The 16,400-nt window shown below is 42.1% G+C and overlaps 1 protein-coding gene across 2 annotated transcripts in view; it reads left to right on the top strand.

Annotated features, from left to right (window-relative positions):
• Positions 1-6,201: 6,201 nt before the first annotated feature.
• Positions 6,202-16,400, top strand: part of ASTN1 (astrotactin 1) — a 356,850-nt gene continuing 346,651 nt past the window's right edge. The window contains exon 1 of one of the 2 annotated variants that reach the window (XM_061383286.1): positions 6,202-7,095. In XM_061383286.1, the coding sequence (XP_061239270.1) occupies positions 6,813-7,095 (283 nt within the window). In that variant the 5' untranslated portion in view covers positions 6,202-6,812. The remainder of the gene's footprint in view (positions 7,096-16,400) is intronic. The other variant, XM_061383285.1, reaches the window with a different exon arrangement.

The raw sequence follows: 16,400 nt of genomic DNA, 5'->3' as shown, positions 1-16,400 counted from the left end.
TTATTTGGTTGTTTTGTGCATTTTAGCCTCTTGGTCACGGTCCTGAATTACTTAATTAGAAATCACTGCCCAGGTGAGAATCTTTATCTTATTGTATTTTCTGCCTCTCTCACATACATGTACACACATCATAGATCAAGGAGAGAGAGAGAGAGGCAAAAGACAGCAGGAACTCAGTGAGCAGACAGAGAAAGAGATCTAGAGACTCTGAACAGCTAAATCAAGAAACATTATGTCCCCAAACCAGGACTGTGAAGACAAAGGCAAAGAAAAGAACTTTAGGTTTCTGGGGCGAAATTAAGAGGAAAAAATGTCCTGCCTCCCCCAAAGTGAACTGTTTTGCCTGTGGTGTTTTCCTTGGGCATGCCTCTTTTCACTTTAGTGTGTGTCAGGAAGAGGGAATCTCCACTTGGTTTTTAAAGGAAGACTAGAGAAGTCAGAACAGGAACAGCCTTGTTTCTGTGTTTCTGTGAAGCAGGTGCTGTTGCTGAGCCTGTGAATTGAGAGAAGAGAGAGAAAAAGGAAGAATGAAAGAGAGAGAGAGAGATGGGGGTGGGAAGGAAAGAGTAAAGGAAAAAATATTAACTTTGAATCAAAAAATATGAAATATAGTTCTAAATGTCCTAATGAGGGTGCAAAACTGAATTAATATTTCCAGCTAACTAGCATACTGCACTAAATTTTGGCAGAGCATGGGAGCGTAATAGTTGAAGAAAGAATCCAATTCAACAGAAGAGCTGGGGGTTGGAGCTGGCAAAGGGATGTGAGGGGTTCACACTAACTTGTGTGATGGGGAAAATATGGAGAGGAAAATACGAAGTCAGAAAGGGAGAGAAGTCTTTTGATTTAGTTTCATTTAAAAATGGAAACCAACATTAAGGATTATTTTCATAAAGAAGCATAAAAAAGAAAAGCAGACAGAGGTTTACCGAATGTTGAAGTAGTATATACCAGGATTATCTAAAAAGCATCAGGAAGCCAGCTGTTCTGAGTGAATGGGGAAAATGAGAAATATTCCTCCCATACATACCCCTTAGCTCCACTCATCTCTTTCACCTCTACTCTCTCCTCTGCATCTTTTATAGCTTTGACCTTCCCTCTCTGGATTGTAGGTATCTTTTCGCCTTAAGCTACAAAACATGTCAGAGAGCAGTCCCCAGGATAAAACATGGAAGTGGACCAGTGAAAGTCTAAATCTGTTACTATCCAACTGCTGAGTTATTTACTCCTGCGCTTCCTACAGACAGACGCCCCCTGAACTTTCCCTGGTGAAAAGACACCAAATTTCGAGACTCTTATAAAAAAAATAGTAGAAAGGAGTGGTAAAGGAAAGGGGAAGTTGAACAAATGACTACCAATCTTCAGGGAAGGAAAGTTAAAATTTCCAAAACCTCTAAAGAAGAAGGAAAGAGGGTATAGAGTTGGGAGACAAGAAAACAACTTGTAGAAAGAAAAAAAATTGCATCTGCTTTCTTCTTCTATAGGGTCCGCTGCTGCTGCTGCTGCTAAGTCGCTTCAGTCATGTCCAAAGCCATGTAAAAAACAGCTTAGTTAGGTATACTAGACATTACTAGACCACAAAGAAAGCTGAGCACTGAAGAATTGATGCTTTTGAACTGTGGTGTTGGAGAAGACTCTTGAGAGTACCTTGGACTGCAAGGATATCAAACCAGACCATCCTAAAGGAAACCGGTCCTGAATATTCATTGGAAGGACTGATACTGAAGCTGAAGCTCCAATACTTTGGCCACCTGATGTGAAGAACTAACTTACTGGAAAAGACCCTGATGCTGGGAAAGATTGAAGGCAGGAGGAGAAGGGGATGACAGAGGATGAGATGGTTGGATGGCATCAACAACTTGATGGATATGAGTTTGAGCAAGCTCCGGAAGTTGGTGATGGACAAGGAGGCCTGGAATGCTGCAGTCCGTGGGGTTGCAAAGAGTCAGGCACAACTGAGCAACTGAACTGAACTAGACATTACAAATTCCATCAGTGTACAGTTTGATATATTTTGCCTATACATGCATCCATGTGATCACTACCCACAGCATTTCCAAGAAGCTTGTCCTGACATTCTCAGTCCAAACTCCCTTCCCTGCAGAGATAACCACTATTCTGACTTCCAGCATCAAAGAGTAATGTTACCTTGTCATGAATTTCATAAATATTTTATCTTAGAGGATAACCTCTTCTGTGTCTGGTTTCATTCCCCTATGTCTGCAAAATTCATCCACATTGTTGCACAATATTTTTTATTGCTGTGTAGTATTCCATCACATGACTGTATGCTATTTATTCATTCTCCTATTGATGCATAGTTGAGTTGTTTCCATTTTTGTTTTACATGAGTAAACATGCAATTAATGTTCTTGTACATTCTTTTGGTGGACATATCATTTATCCTGGGTATATGCCAAAGAGTATTAGTCACTTGATTTGCTTTTGGTTACTACCTGGGAAAAAAATCTCATGAAAAAAGTTCTGAAGCCTATTTTCTTTCTGAAATAATTGAAGAGTGGCAACGGCTATCACTCATGAGCACCAACTGTCAAAATTTTAGATCCTTTATATACATAGTCTCATTTCCTTCTCACACCTATTCTAAAAAGCATGCATTATTGTTTCTGTTCTGCTAATAAAAATGTTCTATTTTGCTAATAAAAATGTAAGACACTATGTTGGGAAATGGCCATTGACCTTCTAAGGTTTTGTGTGTGTGTGTGTGTGCACGTGTGTGCATGTGTGTGCACGTGTGCACGCACATAAGGGCTCTGTGAAGGGACCTATGGGTAAAGGGAGTGATGGAAAGTCTCACTTCATAGCTAAGGGCTGAGATTCGTCTGCAGATAAGAGAGGATCTGGAGAACACTGAGTGGTGGACAGAATGGCATGGGAGGAGTAAAAATGGGTTGCGGACTTTAATTTGGTGGGGATATGTTTGTGTGTTGTGGGGGAATGGGAACCGGACAGTGTAGTAAGCACAACATCTAACAGAATAAAGAGTATGAAATTTGGAAAAGTTTTTGAATTTCCAAACTATGGTATTTGAACTTTATCCTGTGGGAAAAGAAAAACTAGAATGGCATGAGGAAAGTAAGATTAATAAAGATCAACCTGGTAGCTGTCTAAGAAAGAGTTTAAAAGCAGGAGAAGCATTCAAAAGCTATTATGAGTCAGGGAGCAAGGCCATTGGAGCTGGAATATGGAAGTTAGACCTCAGGAAGAAAGTCAGGATTGGAGATGACAGAACCTGCTATTTTATAGTGTCTTAGTCAATATAAGTATTTGTACTTCTATAACCTGTGGGATGGGCAGAGATCAGTGGCCCCATTTTATTGAGGGGGACAATGAAGATAAGAATAGTCCAGGTTCAAACTGATTTGTCTCTAGGATGATATGCATGTTTAAAGTGGTATTAAAAGCTGCACTGATGGATATGTAGTAATAAACCTATCTGTTATTAATATGCAAAATAATAATGTTCCAGGCTCACCTCCAAAGAAGCAAATTATGGAGTTGAGACTTGACTTCAAGTCTATTGCTTCACTACATCATGTTGCCTGTATACAAAGGTAGTTATTTAGATGTATACAAATTTCTCCCAGTCCCATTTAAAAGTAAAACATCATACAGAAGAGATGCTCTAGTTCCTGTGAACTTCAACTTCTCCCCATCTCTAGGTGTTTACTTCCCTAAGAAAAGGCCACGTCACAGTGTATGCATATTTACAGGAATCCAGTGCCCTGGCGATATACTATCTCTTTTTATGTGCATAGTCCTCTTGCTCGACCCTTCCACAAATTCCAAGTCTTTCCAATTCAATTTGTTGTTGTTCAGTCACTCAGTTGTGTCCGACTCTTTGATACCCCATGGATTGCAGCACGCTGGGCTTCCCTGTCCTTCCCTATGTCCTGGAGCTTGCTCAAATTCATATCCATTGAGTCGGTAATGCTATCTAACCATCTCATCCTCTGCCATCCTCTTCTAAATGGACGTTTAATCCATGTACCCTTTTTCTTGTGACTGTGAATGAGAAAGTATGTAAAAATGTAATCATGTAAAAACTATAGATAGGCAAAGTAAAGTCAATATTGACTTATCAGAAAATCAAATGGTTCACTTGGGTTTTCTAAAATGACTCAATACACTTCAGAAAATGAGGAAGAAAGATTTCAAAACAATAATAGATTATATGCTACTCAAAAGCAAGAAGAGTATTTTCCCTAGAATCTGTCCATGCTTAGTCTAATGCACAGCATATGGTAGGTATGCAAATGTTTACTGAATGAATTACTGGGAGCCATTAAAGTCCAGAAATTATCCATGGGTGTACCTAGATGTCCTGTAATTGTGTAGTGGAAAGGGCCCTAGGCAAAATCTTGTTTGTGGTCTTCACTCCCCCACTCCTTCTTGGCAGATTGATCTTGGGTAAACTGCTTCACTGGGGCTTCCTCCCCTGGCTCAGAGGTGAACAGTCAGCTGGCAACGCATGAAGATCCCCTGGAGGAGGGCATGGCAGCCCGTTCCAGTATTCTTGCCTGGCGAATCCCATGGACAGGGGAGCCTGGCGGGCTGAAGTCCATGGGGTCGCACAGAATCGGACACAATTGAAGTGATTTAGCATGCATGCATGCATTGGAGAAGGAAATGGCAACCCACTCCAGTGTTCTTGCCTGGAGAATCTCAGGGACAGAGAAGCCTGGTGGGCTGCCGTCTATGGCGTCACATAGAGTCCGACACAACTGAAGCAACTTAGCAGCAGCAGCAGCAGAAGCGACTGACCACACGCAAGCATGCAAACTGCTTCACTGTTTCACTGTCCTCAGCTTCCTTATCTGTCAAATGAGAAACTGGACTAATAGATGATCTGGTAGTTTCATGCTATTTCTCACATTCTAAGACCAAGTGTATTTTCTCGTTATCACTCTAATTTTTCAATGGGGAACCTTGAGTAACAAAGTTAATACTGGTTTTTATGCTAGAGAGAGTAGGCAAAAGAGACACCATGGGGTCTTTATCTCAGTATCTCCTATGAAGAAGAGTTTAAAAAAGTCATTAGCTGATAAATGCTTTTTGCAGTAATTTGCAATGCTACATGGTAACAGTTCTTAGATATGTTAAAAAAAAAACTGTTATAAAGTCTTTATCTCTTTTCTTATAAGCAAGACCTTCACTCCTTAAATGTGACCTTAAATATATGACTCATTTTCTTTATTCCCATTCATCAACTAGAGTAACCTTGTCAAATATATGGCAAAAGCTTTTTTTGTTGTTTCTTTAAAAGGACATACATTCAGAGATGCCAATAAATTGACACTAGGTAGAATGAGAATGAAATTGTTCTAAAGTGGAAATCCTCTTTGAAAATGGTGGTGCATTAAATTCCCAGAGATTAGGAATTATTTATAACATAGTCTTACAGCACTTAGTATTTAAGTCAGCATTGAATAAATGTTTAAGGGCAAACTTTTTTTTTTAATTGAAGTATAGTTCATTTACAATGTTGTGTTAGTTTCGGCAAACTTTTGAAATGAGTTAAAGGTTATCCTGTAAGAGAAAGTTCAGTTAATCATCAAATACTAGCACATACAAAAATCACTTTTCTATCAGTTTATTGCATACTATCATCATTTTGTTAAGACTTAAGGCATTACTGCCCAGCACTAATGGAAACAAAACTTTCAAGGGTTTTTGTTGTTAGTGACGTTTTTATTATCTACCCTGTTCTACCCTTGATTGGACTGGGTTTGACCTGGCCCATGCCCAAGGATATTTTTTTATTCCTTTTCCATTTGTTAAGGGTGTCTAGAAACTTTGTTTTTCTTACATTTTCTTCCAGCTCTGTTCTGTTTACTGGATTCTCTATAACTAAAAGCTCAACAATTCTTTGAGCTAGCTCTACTTTTTCTATCAATTATAGCCAGCTCCAAATGATCTTTATATTGCTTACCACAGATAAGATTGGTAACAGAAATGGAACGGAAAAGGGAGAGAGAAATAGCAAATAAAAGTTCTAATTTCCTGCTTAACTGTATGCAATACACTGACTTTGTTATTTGTCATTCACACAATCTATCTATATATATGTACATACAAAATATTCCCTCTAAACATATTTCTGCATCGTTAGTGCTGAGTAATAACACACACGTGCATTTATTCCAGCACACGCTTATCCAATATAAAAATCCAATTTTAGTGGGTAAAAAAAGACAAGAATGGAACCACCTATATCTACAAAACAACTGGGGGAGTATTTGCATCTACAGACCCCCCATCACTGGCTTTGAGGAAGCACATTTAAAGGGGTGTGCGCGCGCGCCCTTCCCAAGCCATCAGGAAGATAATGCGGGAGGGAAGATTTTGCATTGGAAAAACGGCTGGGGAAAAAAAAAAAAATGCTGTGCAGGTAGTTAATAGCCAAGAGCGTGCTCCTGCTGGGGGGATGCAAAGGAGGAAGGCGGCAGCACCGGCTGCCCGCTGGGGGCTGACCTGATTCCCCAGCATCTTCAGCTCCCTTCCTCTTTCCTCCGACGTCCTTCCTTCTCCTTTCTTCTCTCCCCACTTCCCCCCCACCTCCCCTCTTGCCTTCCCCAGATAAGCAGCTCCGGGAAACAAAGAGCGCGCGGGCTGTCCTCAGCCCTGCACCAGGCCAGCGGCATCTGGGTCCGGGGGACCCGGGCTTTCCCGGCTCCGCATCCCCTCCCCAACCTCCCCCGCCTCCCGCGCTCGCTCGCTCGCTCGCTCCCTCCCCGCTCGCTGCCTCCCCCACCTTCGCAGCGCTGGGAGGAAGGCGGCCGGGGCTCAAGATGGCTTTAGCCGGGCTCTGCGCCCTGCTCGCCTGCTGCTGGGGGCCGGCGACGGTGCTGGCCACGGCCGCCGGCGACGTGGATCCTTCCAAGGAGTTGGAGTGCAAGCTCAAGAGCATCACGGTGTCGGCGCTGCCCTTCCTGCGCGAGAACGACCTGAACATCATGCACAGCCCCTCGGCCTCCGAACCCAAGCTCCTCTTCTCCGTACGCAACGACTTCCCGGGAGAAATGGTCGTGGTGGACGACCTGGAGAACACGGAGCTGCCCTACTTCGTGTTGGGTGAGTCCCGGGGGAGGTCGAGGCGGCCCGAGGCGCTGGCCCGGCGCCCCCAGCCCCCCCACTCTGGCTCGCTCTCCACACCCACTCGCCGACTACCTCCCCTCCCCCACCCTACCTCCCTGGATCCGCCCCGTACCCAGACCATTCTCCAAGCCGACCTACAGGCGGGCGCTTCAGTGCACCTGACTTCTCCCCCGAATCCGACCCGGATGCTGGGCCTCCCACCTCCCCTGCGCTGCCTTGGCCCCCAAGGAACAGGTTGCCCGAGTCCCTCTGAAACCGTCCCCGGCTTTCATTTATAAGCACACGCACCGGAGCCCTTCTTGGCTGCTCCCAGCTCAACTCCCAGAAGCCCTTTTCCTGCTCCCAGGCCACAAGCTCAGTTCTTGGCTTCAAGCCCCCTGGACCACCACCCCCCCCCCCCCCCCCCCCGACCCCAACAGCATCTCCTGGGGACAGTTAAAAATAGGTATCTACTGCTCACCTAGCCAGGCCTGTGCAGGGCAGATTGGGTGATTCTCAAGAATTCTCTCAGTGAGAGCTCTTTATCTGTCACTAGGCTGCTGACCCTGGGTTCCATCCCTGGGTTGGGAAGATCCCCTGGAGGAGGACATGGCAACCCACTCCAGTATTCTTGCCTGGAGAATCCCATGGGCAGAGGAGCCTGGCCGGCTGCAGTCCAGGGGGTCGCAAAGAGTCAGACAGGACTAAGCACACACAGGCTGCTGACACTCTGGCCTTCCTTCGGAACACAAGTTTTTTACAGCCCTGGTGTCCAATCTGGCAAGTCCTAGCTCCATGCTTTCGTGTAACAGACACCTCCAAGTCTCCAACTCCTTGAATAAAGAAATCATCCAGACTGTGGTCTGTTAACATTGGCATCTTTTTTCTCAACCTCCTTAGAGAGATAGACACGGGCATTCCTGCACAAAGAATGGCTTCCCTGGGTCAAGAAGCTCTTCCTTCCTTTGTTTACATCTCTCTCTATTTTAATTTTCTTAGCCCACAAAACTCCTTCAGATACTCGAACTTCTACATTACTTGTAGTCCACTCCTCTTTTTTTCACTACTGAGCTGCAAAAGATACTGTGGTCCTGCTTCTGCAGCTTGCATGCACAGGTGCATGTGACTTTGTTATCCAAAATTTCCTTCACTTCTCCCTGTGCAGATCCACCTCACCTTGCGGTGCAGGCCAGCCATGCAGTCCATTTCTTTAGTGCTGCTATAAACCACCATTCTTATTTTGCCAAGGAGAGAATTAACAGACAGCCACCAGTAAGTTTCTAGATCCAAGGAAAAAAATGTGAAAATGTCCAGGAAGCTTTCCATCCATTTGACTACCCTACCAACTAAAGTTCACTTTGTAGGGACATGGCTTCCTGATGGCTGTATGTAGGTTAGAACCACAAATGGAGTGGTATTTCACATCCCTTTCATGTTCTTTCCTTATGAGACATGAAACATTAAGAAGTGGATGAGTAAACCCCCACTCTCCAGTCTGTGGAAAAACAATTTCAAAAACTGCCTGGTCCTTTGAAAAGTTGGTTTATAGTTCCTGGAGTAGAGCTCGGTAGATCTCATTAAGCCCAACCTATAGTCTTGATGGTGTTTACTTTTGCATTAGAAATGTACTAATAATACAAAAACTGGGGGCTGGCTGGGAATGCTGACATTGTGGATACGCTGTTCATTGAAATGTACAATTGCTGGGTTATTTGGTGGATGTAAATTTTGTGTTGGAAGTCATGCTGATGTGCAAGTAAGTACACAGTCTGTTCATCATCCAGTGTAAGAACGAGTGTAGGGAATTATATGTTTCTAAAGAGCCTATTTGGGGGCTCTACATGCAGTGCTTACTGTGCATGAGAAGGGACATGTGTGGTACATGAAAAAAGGAAGATTGGATGAGCAGATATTCAATGTTCCACTTCCTTTTTTGCAGAATCCCAAAGGCAGGGCCTGAAGCCATGATGTGCCTGCTCAGATCCAATGTGTACAGCAAAAGCCCACATGTTAAAGAATGGGTTTTCTGCACCTCTGTGCAAAGCTGCCCACTGCAGCATCCTGCTGGAGTTGCTATGGTAACCTTCTGCAACTTGGCATTGACACACAGGAGCAGACACACACTTTTATTTCAGGGGCAGATGCATTTGCTAAATGCATTGATTGTCTCCAGCCCTCCCAGTCAGTGGGGGTATGTTCAGAGCCAGAGATATGCTGGTACCTCCCCTTTTGGCTCTAAATTCCCAGGGGAAATAGGAGTGAATCTCAGCTGGGGCAGTGGGCCAAAGCAGGGGACAAAAGGAGAGGAGTCCAAGTTCACAGAAGTCAAGTGTGGTTGCTTTTGAACTTAATTTTTGTAGTCCTGTATCCTGTCACTCGTGGTCAATAGTAAGGTCTATAGTGACCTTGACTTATAGAGTTTTTCCTACTCTTATCCCTAGAACCTGGTTTGTTTAATCCACCCCTAGAAGAATTTGAATCAGTCAGTTCTGGGAATTTACTGAGCATTTACTTGCTAAGCATTTTTAAGTGCTGTTAGGGTATAGAAGTTAAAAAGAAGAAGGTTCCTGCCCTGAGAACTGAGAGTAATAACACCTGATTGTGTGGTTCTTAAAGGTTGTTAAAGGCTGTAGGAATTCGGAGGAAGACACTTGCATGGCAAGAGGAGACTCCATGGAAGATATGGGATTGACTAGGGGCCTTGATCAGATCCTTCTGTCTCCAGGATCAAGTCCTATCACTTCATTGAGGCATCAAGGGTCTTCTGACCATAGCCTTCTCCAGCCTTTTATCTCTGCAAGCCTGCTCTGGCTCTCGGGATTCTATACACACTCTTCCCTCTCCTCCACTTGGCGGCCTTCTTCCTTCTATACCCTGCTCACATGTCACCTTTCTGTGAAGCCTTCCCTACCCCAGCCAAAGTAGTTTGGGTTCATTCATCCCTTTTCTGTGCTCTTTGCATGAATTTAAAAAAGTGCACATGCGTTGCGTGCACACACATACACAGACACGAACAAAATTAAAGATAGGTTAAATTTGGCTTGGCCTAGAAGTGGTGAAGCCATTTGAGGTCATGGAAAGGATGAGCCAAGGATGGTGGCAGGAATGAGTGTGGGACTAGCATGCATATGGAGTAGTACGGAGATTAGCCTGGTGGTCTGAGAGTATAGACAACCATGTCTGGCTCTGAGAGTGGGATGTGGCCCATGGCTTAAAAGCCAGGCAGGGGAGGGTTGACTTGACGTAAGAAGCACTGAAGCCTGACTTGCAGAGGCTGTCTCAGCCATCAAAACCACTGTCAATTTTGCTTGCAGGATAACTGAGGGACAGTGAAGGAGGTGGCGTTATTTCCTGTTCTCTGAATTTGCAAATAGGATTTGCAAATTCTGGTGAAAGGGCCATATGTAACTTTCAGATGTGTTTTGTTTGGCTACACATAGTTTTGAATTTGAATGTTCTTAGTGAAGCTGTGCCATCTCTAGATTGCCATACTTCCTAGGAATATTGGTTGCACTATGGCTGCGCCTCTTTTTATGGCACCTATCTGGCACCTCTTAGGTCATCTCAACCCCTGTTTTCAGAAGTGTTGTAAACTTTCTATAACATGCAAAATAACTGCAGTTCCTAATTCAAGATATTTAGATACAGAAGACAGGAAACTATAAAATTTTGCTGAACTAGCCAATTAAAATTTCATATCTTAACTAAAATCGTGCATCTTCATCTTTCAAAACAGTAGACTTTCCAGCTTTGGAGGCATATCTGATTTTGAGACAACTGGTTAACCTGAAGTATGGCTTCTGTGCTGAAGTGTGGTTTTCTGTGATGTGAACAGAACATATTTATCAGTCTCATTACTATTTGAAAGGGATGCTCCTCTGTTTCAGACCCAGCTATTGAGCGTGTGTAAAACTTAGTGAAGAAAGCTGTTTCTCTTGTGCCTGGGAGTTTCGCTTTAGCTGTCATGGCTTTTGATTGAAGAAGGTATGCCTCAAGATAAATCAATCAGCCTGCGGAGATGTAGTGAGTTCCTGCATGCAAGGTGCTATTCAAAGTGTCTGGAGCAGGCCAGTGTGGTGGTTAAAAGAACAGGCTTTGAAGACAGATCTGGTGTCAACTCAGGAGGACTTTCCATTTATTCCATAGTGGAGAAAAAGGAAAGGATGGAGAGGTTAAGTAACTTACTCAGGGTCACATAGCTAATAACTGATGGATCTGTAACTCGAACTCAGGTCAATATGACATTTAAGTCTTTCTCTTAGTTACTATTTCATATATCTTAAAAGTTTTAAAAATCTATTCTTTTTCATGGTTTAATAAAAGGAGCCCTGGCAATGGATAGAGTAGGAAAATATATTCAGTTTGTATAAAGGAGTCCTTTGTGGCTTCTATGTAAATACCTTTTGAATATGTGTCCATTGAGTGATTTCTCACATAAGCCTTAATGCTGAAGAGGGTGAACTTCATCAAGAAGTATTTATCTAAGTAGGTGTACTTACCTAAGCAGAATCGGGGAATTCTTGCTTCATTCATAGTTTCCAGGTCTGAGTAGTCATGTTGTATGGCATGCAATGGCATCCACAGTCATGATGAACATGGTAGGGTAGGTAGGGATTAAGGGAACACTCTCTGTGCTTTTCTGAGAAAGGCCCCACAGAAATATAAACTGGGGATCCCAGAGAGCAGGCTCTGCTGTGAAATGGAGCCATCCAGAAGGCACTGTGCTTTCGGCTTCTTGACCAAGGCCACCAAAGTTTGTAGCGGGCGATCTTGTCCTTAGAATTCACCGTCAGAGCGCAGTGATGCTGCTTGAATAGCAGTTACTGAACTTTTTGATTGGCTTCAAATATAACATCAGACATAGTTTTCTACTTACCTTTGAGCTTTGCCTAATAGGAAGTATTGCACTGTTTTTTCACATATCCATCCATCTTCCCATTCAAGAAGAAACTTGGAAATTTGTTCCTTTTCCTTCTTTTTGCTCTCTGCTACAGTGAGCTGCCCAGGTAAACAGCACACACATTCATATAGAGTGGCAGCCCCATCTAAAACATGGGAGCCTGACTGGTAGCAATCCTAAGGTAGGGAATTCAGCACTCATGTAACTCATACTAGCAGAATGCACTAATTTATGGTATTGAGAGGGTTACTATTTACTGTTTCTCTACAGAACTGTGGACTTTACATCAAAGGAATGTTGAATGCAAGAGTGATGAATTTTACAATGCTTCAAATGCTCTTCTAGATATACTGAGCTGGTCTGAATTCAAGTTTTTGAAAGAAAAGTAAAATACAAGCTTAATTTCTTTATACATCTTTGAAGGCAAGATTGAGGTCTTGTTTTACAGAATATATATATATCTATATATTTTATATACATATATTTTATACTTTATTTTTGAGGAATGTAATCAAAATGTAGTAGTTTCTCAGATTAAGGCCAGTTTACAAGAACAGAACTTGGCACCTTTTCAGCAGGAATATGCCAAGTCTTTATTTCTTCACTTTTATACCAAGTTCAAATACATGTACATGGATAGCAGAAAAAGCTCTATTTTGAGCAAGTTAATCTCCAAGGACAAGTTAAAGCCTATGGTAAATTTCAATATACCAAAACTTGCCATTTATCATCACTGTTACTATAAATATTATAAATAGAGTTAATATTTTTAAAATCATATATACTTTAAAGACTGAGAGAAAAAAACAAAGTGCCTCTATTGATCTCCACGTTTCCAAGGAACAAAATTTGGAAAAATTAAATTGTTCCTGATGGCAGTCTGAATTGACATGATGACTTTTGTAGAACAATTTGGTATATATTACATAGTAAAGTTAAAAATATACATGCTTCATGACCCAGTAATTCCACTCCTAAGTTTTTATTACACAGGACTTCTTACATGTATATACAAGAACATTTGTGGTGGCATTGTTGGTAGTAGCAAAACCTGGAAGCAACCCAACCTCTGTTAATAGAAGGCTAGACGTATACAAGGCGTATAGTCACTCAATAGTGTATTATCTAGCCACATTTACCAATAATGAGTTGCAGCTACATATACCAACATGAGGAGAAGGCAATGGCACCCCACTCCAGTACTCTTGCCTGGAAAATCCCATGGACGGAGGAGCCTGGTAGGCTGCAGTCCATGGAGTCGCTAAGAGTCGGACACGACTGAGTGACTTCACTTTCTCTTTTCACTTTCATGCGTTGGAGAAGGAAATGGCAACCCACTCCAGTGTTCTTGCCTGGAGAATCCCAGGGACGGGGAAGCCTGGTGGGCTGCCGTCTCTGGGGTCGCACAGAGTCGGACACGACTGAAGTGACTTAGCATAGCATAGCATAGCATACCAACATGGGGAAACCTCACAAGTGTATCATTAAGTGAAAATAGCTACTAGCTTAAAAATACAAATGATACAATTCCATTTGTATAAAATTCAAACTAACAACATGTTTAGGTATACATGCACATGTACAATTTGTATGAAAAGCAAGGTGTCAGAAAAACACAAAGGATGGGTGTTACTTCTGGTGAAAAGGTAGATGATGTGAAGGAAGAGGGAAAGAAAAGGGGCTTCAAACATTCTGGCAGTTCTTTTGGAATTAATTTTTATTGGAATATTGTTTATTTACAATGTTGTGATACTTTCAATTGTGCTGCAAAGTGAGTCAGGTATACATATACCTATATCTACTAGTTTTATATTCTATGCCCATATAGGTCATTACAGAGTACTGAATGGAGTCCCCTGTGCTATCCAGCAGGTTCTTATTAGTTATCTCTTTTATATCTACTAGTGTGTACATGTCAATCCCAGTCTCCCAGTTTATCCCTCCCCATCCCTTTCCCCCTTGGTAACCACAAGTTTGTTCTACATCTGTGACTCAATTTCTACAATTTCTGTTTTGTAAATAGGTTCATTTGTGCCAGTTTTTAGATTACACACATAGTGTAGTAGTAGTAGTAGTGGCTCAGTCGTGTCTGACTGTTTTCCACCCCACGGACCCCTTCAGTCTCCTCTGTCCATGGGATTCTCCAGGCAAGAATACTGGAGTGGATTGCCATTCCCTTCTCCAGAGGATCTTCCTGACCCAGGAATCGAACCCTGGTCTCCTGCATTGCAGGAGAACTCTTAACCCTTTGAGCTACAGGGAAGACCCTAAGGTTACACATATAAGCAATATCATATATTTGTCTTTCTTTGACTTACTTCATTCAGCATGACAGTCTCTAGGTCCATCATGTCACTCTGCAAGTGGCATTATTTCTTTCTTTTTAATGCAGTGTGTATGTGTGTGTGTGTGTGTGTTGTGGGTGTACCACACTGTCTTTATCCATTCCTCTGTCAAGAGACATTTAGATTCTTCCATGTTGTGCCTATTGTAAATAGTGCTACAGTGAACACTGGGGTGCATGTATCCTTTCAAAATAAGCTTTTCTCCAATATATGGCAGTTCTCAATTTTTTTTTGCCTTTTTGAAAGAAGTAAACAATTTTTATAGCAGATTTAGATTTAGAGAAAAATTATAAAGACCATACAGAGGTCCATATACCCTGCACCCAGCTCCTCCTGTTATTAACATCTTTATTAGTATGATACATTTAACAATTAAAGAACCAATATTGACATGTCACTATTAACTAAAGTCTATACTTTATTCAGATTTCCTTAATTTTCACCTAGTTTTTATCTTTAAAAACTAAGTTTCCTTAGTTTTTATCTTCTTTCTGCCTCAAGATCCTACCTGAATCTTAACATTGAATCATCACATCTCCTTAGGCATCTTTTTACTATGAGAGTTTCTTAAACTTCTTTTTGATGATTTTGGCAGTTTTGAGGAGTACTCCCCAGGTATTTTGTAGAATGTCCCTCAATTTGTTTGGATTGTCTAATGTTTGGATCTGTCTAACGTTTTCTAATGCTTAGATTCGGACTTTGAGTTTGGGGGAGGAAGCTGTAAAGTGTCATTTTCATTGCATCATGTCAAGGGTGCATTTCATCATTATGACCTGTTGACCTCGATCACCTGGCTGAATTTGTCACTTTTCTACACTGAGAAGTTACTTTTCTTTCCCCTTTTCCACGTTGTTCTCTTTGAAGGGAGTTCATTACGCATATCCCATACAAAAAGAATGGGGAAGTTATGGGTCTACCTTTTTGAAGGCCAAGAATCTATATAAATTGTTTTGAATTATTCTAGGAGAGAATCTTCCCTTATGTCTCATTAATGTATTGATTTAATCATTTATTTATATCATATGAACTCATGAATATTTATTTTATACGTTGGATCATACCCAATACTATTTTATTGATTTTATTGCTCAAATTGTTTGAGCTTTAGCTAATGTGAGCTCTTTCAGTTGCCTTCTGTGTTTCTTTGACATAACCCCATTAATACATATAGATTTTTGTTGTTTTTGATTTTTAAGCACTTTGCTATTTTTGTCACTACAAGCTGCTCCAAGCTCATCTTGTATATTGCTTCCCCATCCCACCACTGTCCATTCCTGCTGCTGCTGCTGCTACGTCGCTTCAGTCATGTCCGACTCTGTTCGACCCCATAGACAGCAGCCCACCAGGCTCCCCCTGTCCCCGGGATTCTCCAGGCAAGAACAATGGAGTGGGTTGCCATTTCCTTCTCCAGTGTATGAAAGTGAAAAGTGAAAGTGAAGTCGCTCAGTCGTGTCCTGACTCTTTGCGACCCCATGGACTGCAGCCTACCAGGCTCCTCCGTCCATGGGATTTTCCAGGCAAGAGTACTGGAGTGGGGTGCCATAGAATCAGCTATTTCTCCAATGAGCCCCAAGTTTGTTCACTGGAGAAACAATACTAAAAACCAAGATCTAGGGACTAGGTATACTGATTTATACTGAGTGTTAGTTGCTTCTAGGCCCTTTCAGTTAACAGAATGAAGAAATACATGTGTTACTAAGTCATAGGGATTCCCTTGGGGCTCAGACAGTAAAGAATCCGCCGGCAATGCAGGAGACCCAGGTTTAATCCCTGGGTCGGGAAGATCCCCTGGAGAAGGGAATGGCTACCCACTCCACTTATTCTTGCCTGGAGAATTCTATGGACAGAGAAGCCTGACTGGCTGCAGTCCATGGGGTTGCAAAGAGTCGGACATGACTGAGTGACTTAACACTTCCACTTTTCTTTCACTTTACTAAGTCATATGTATACACATACCTATAAATATTTCCATATGTAACCATCTGTATGTATATTGAGCATAACTTCATACTGATGTCTCCAGCTATAATCCATTATCTAATTATCTAATAACATCT

The sequence above is a fragment of the Bos javanicus genome, chromosome 16 (assembly GCF_032452875.1).
Source record: "Bos javanicus breed banteng chromosome 16, ARS-OSU_banteng_1.0, whole genome shotgun sequence".
NCBI lineage: Eukaryota > Metazoa > Chordata > Mammalia > Artiodactyla > Bovidae > Bos > Bos javanicus.
This window is presented reverse-complemented; position numbering and strand designations above follow the sequence as displayed.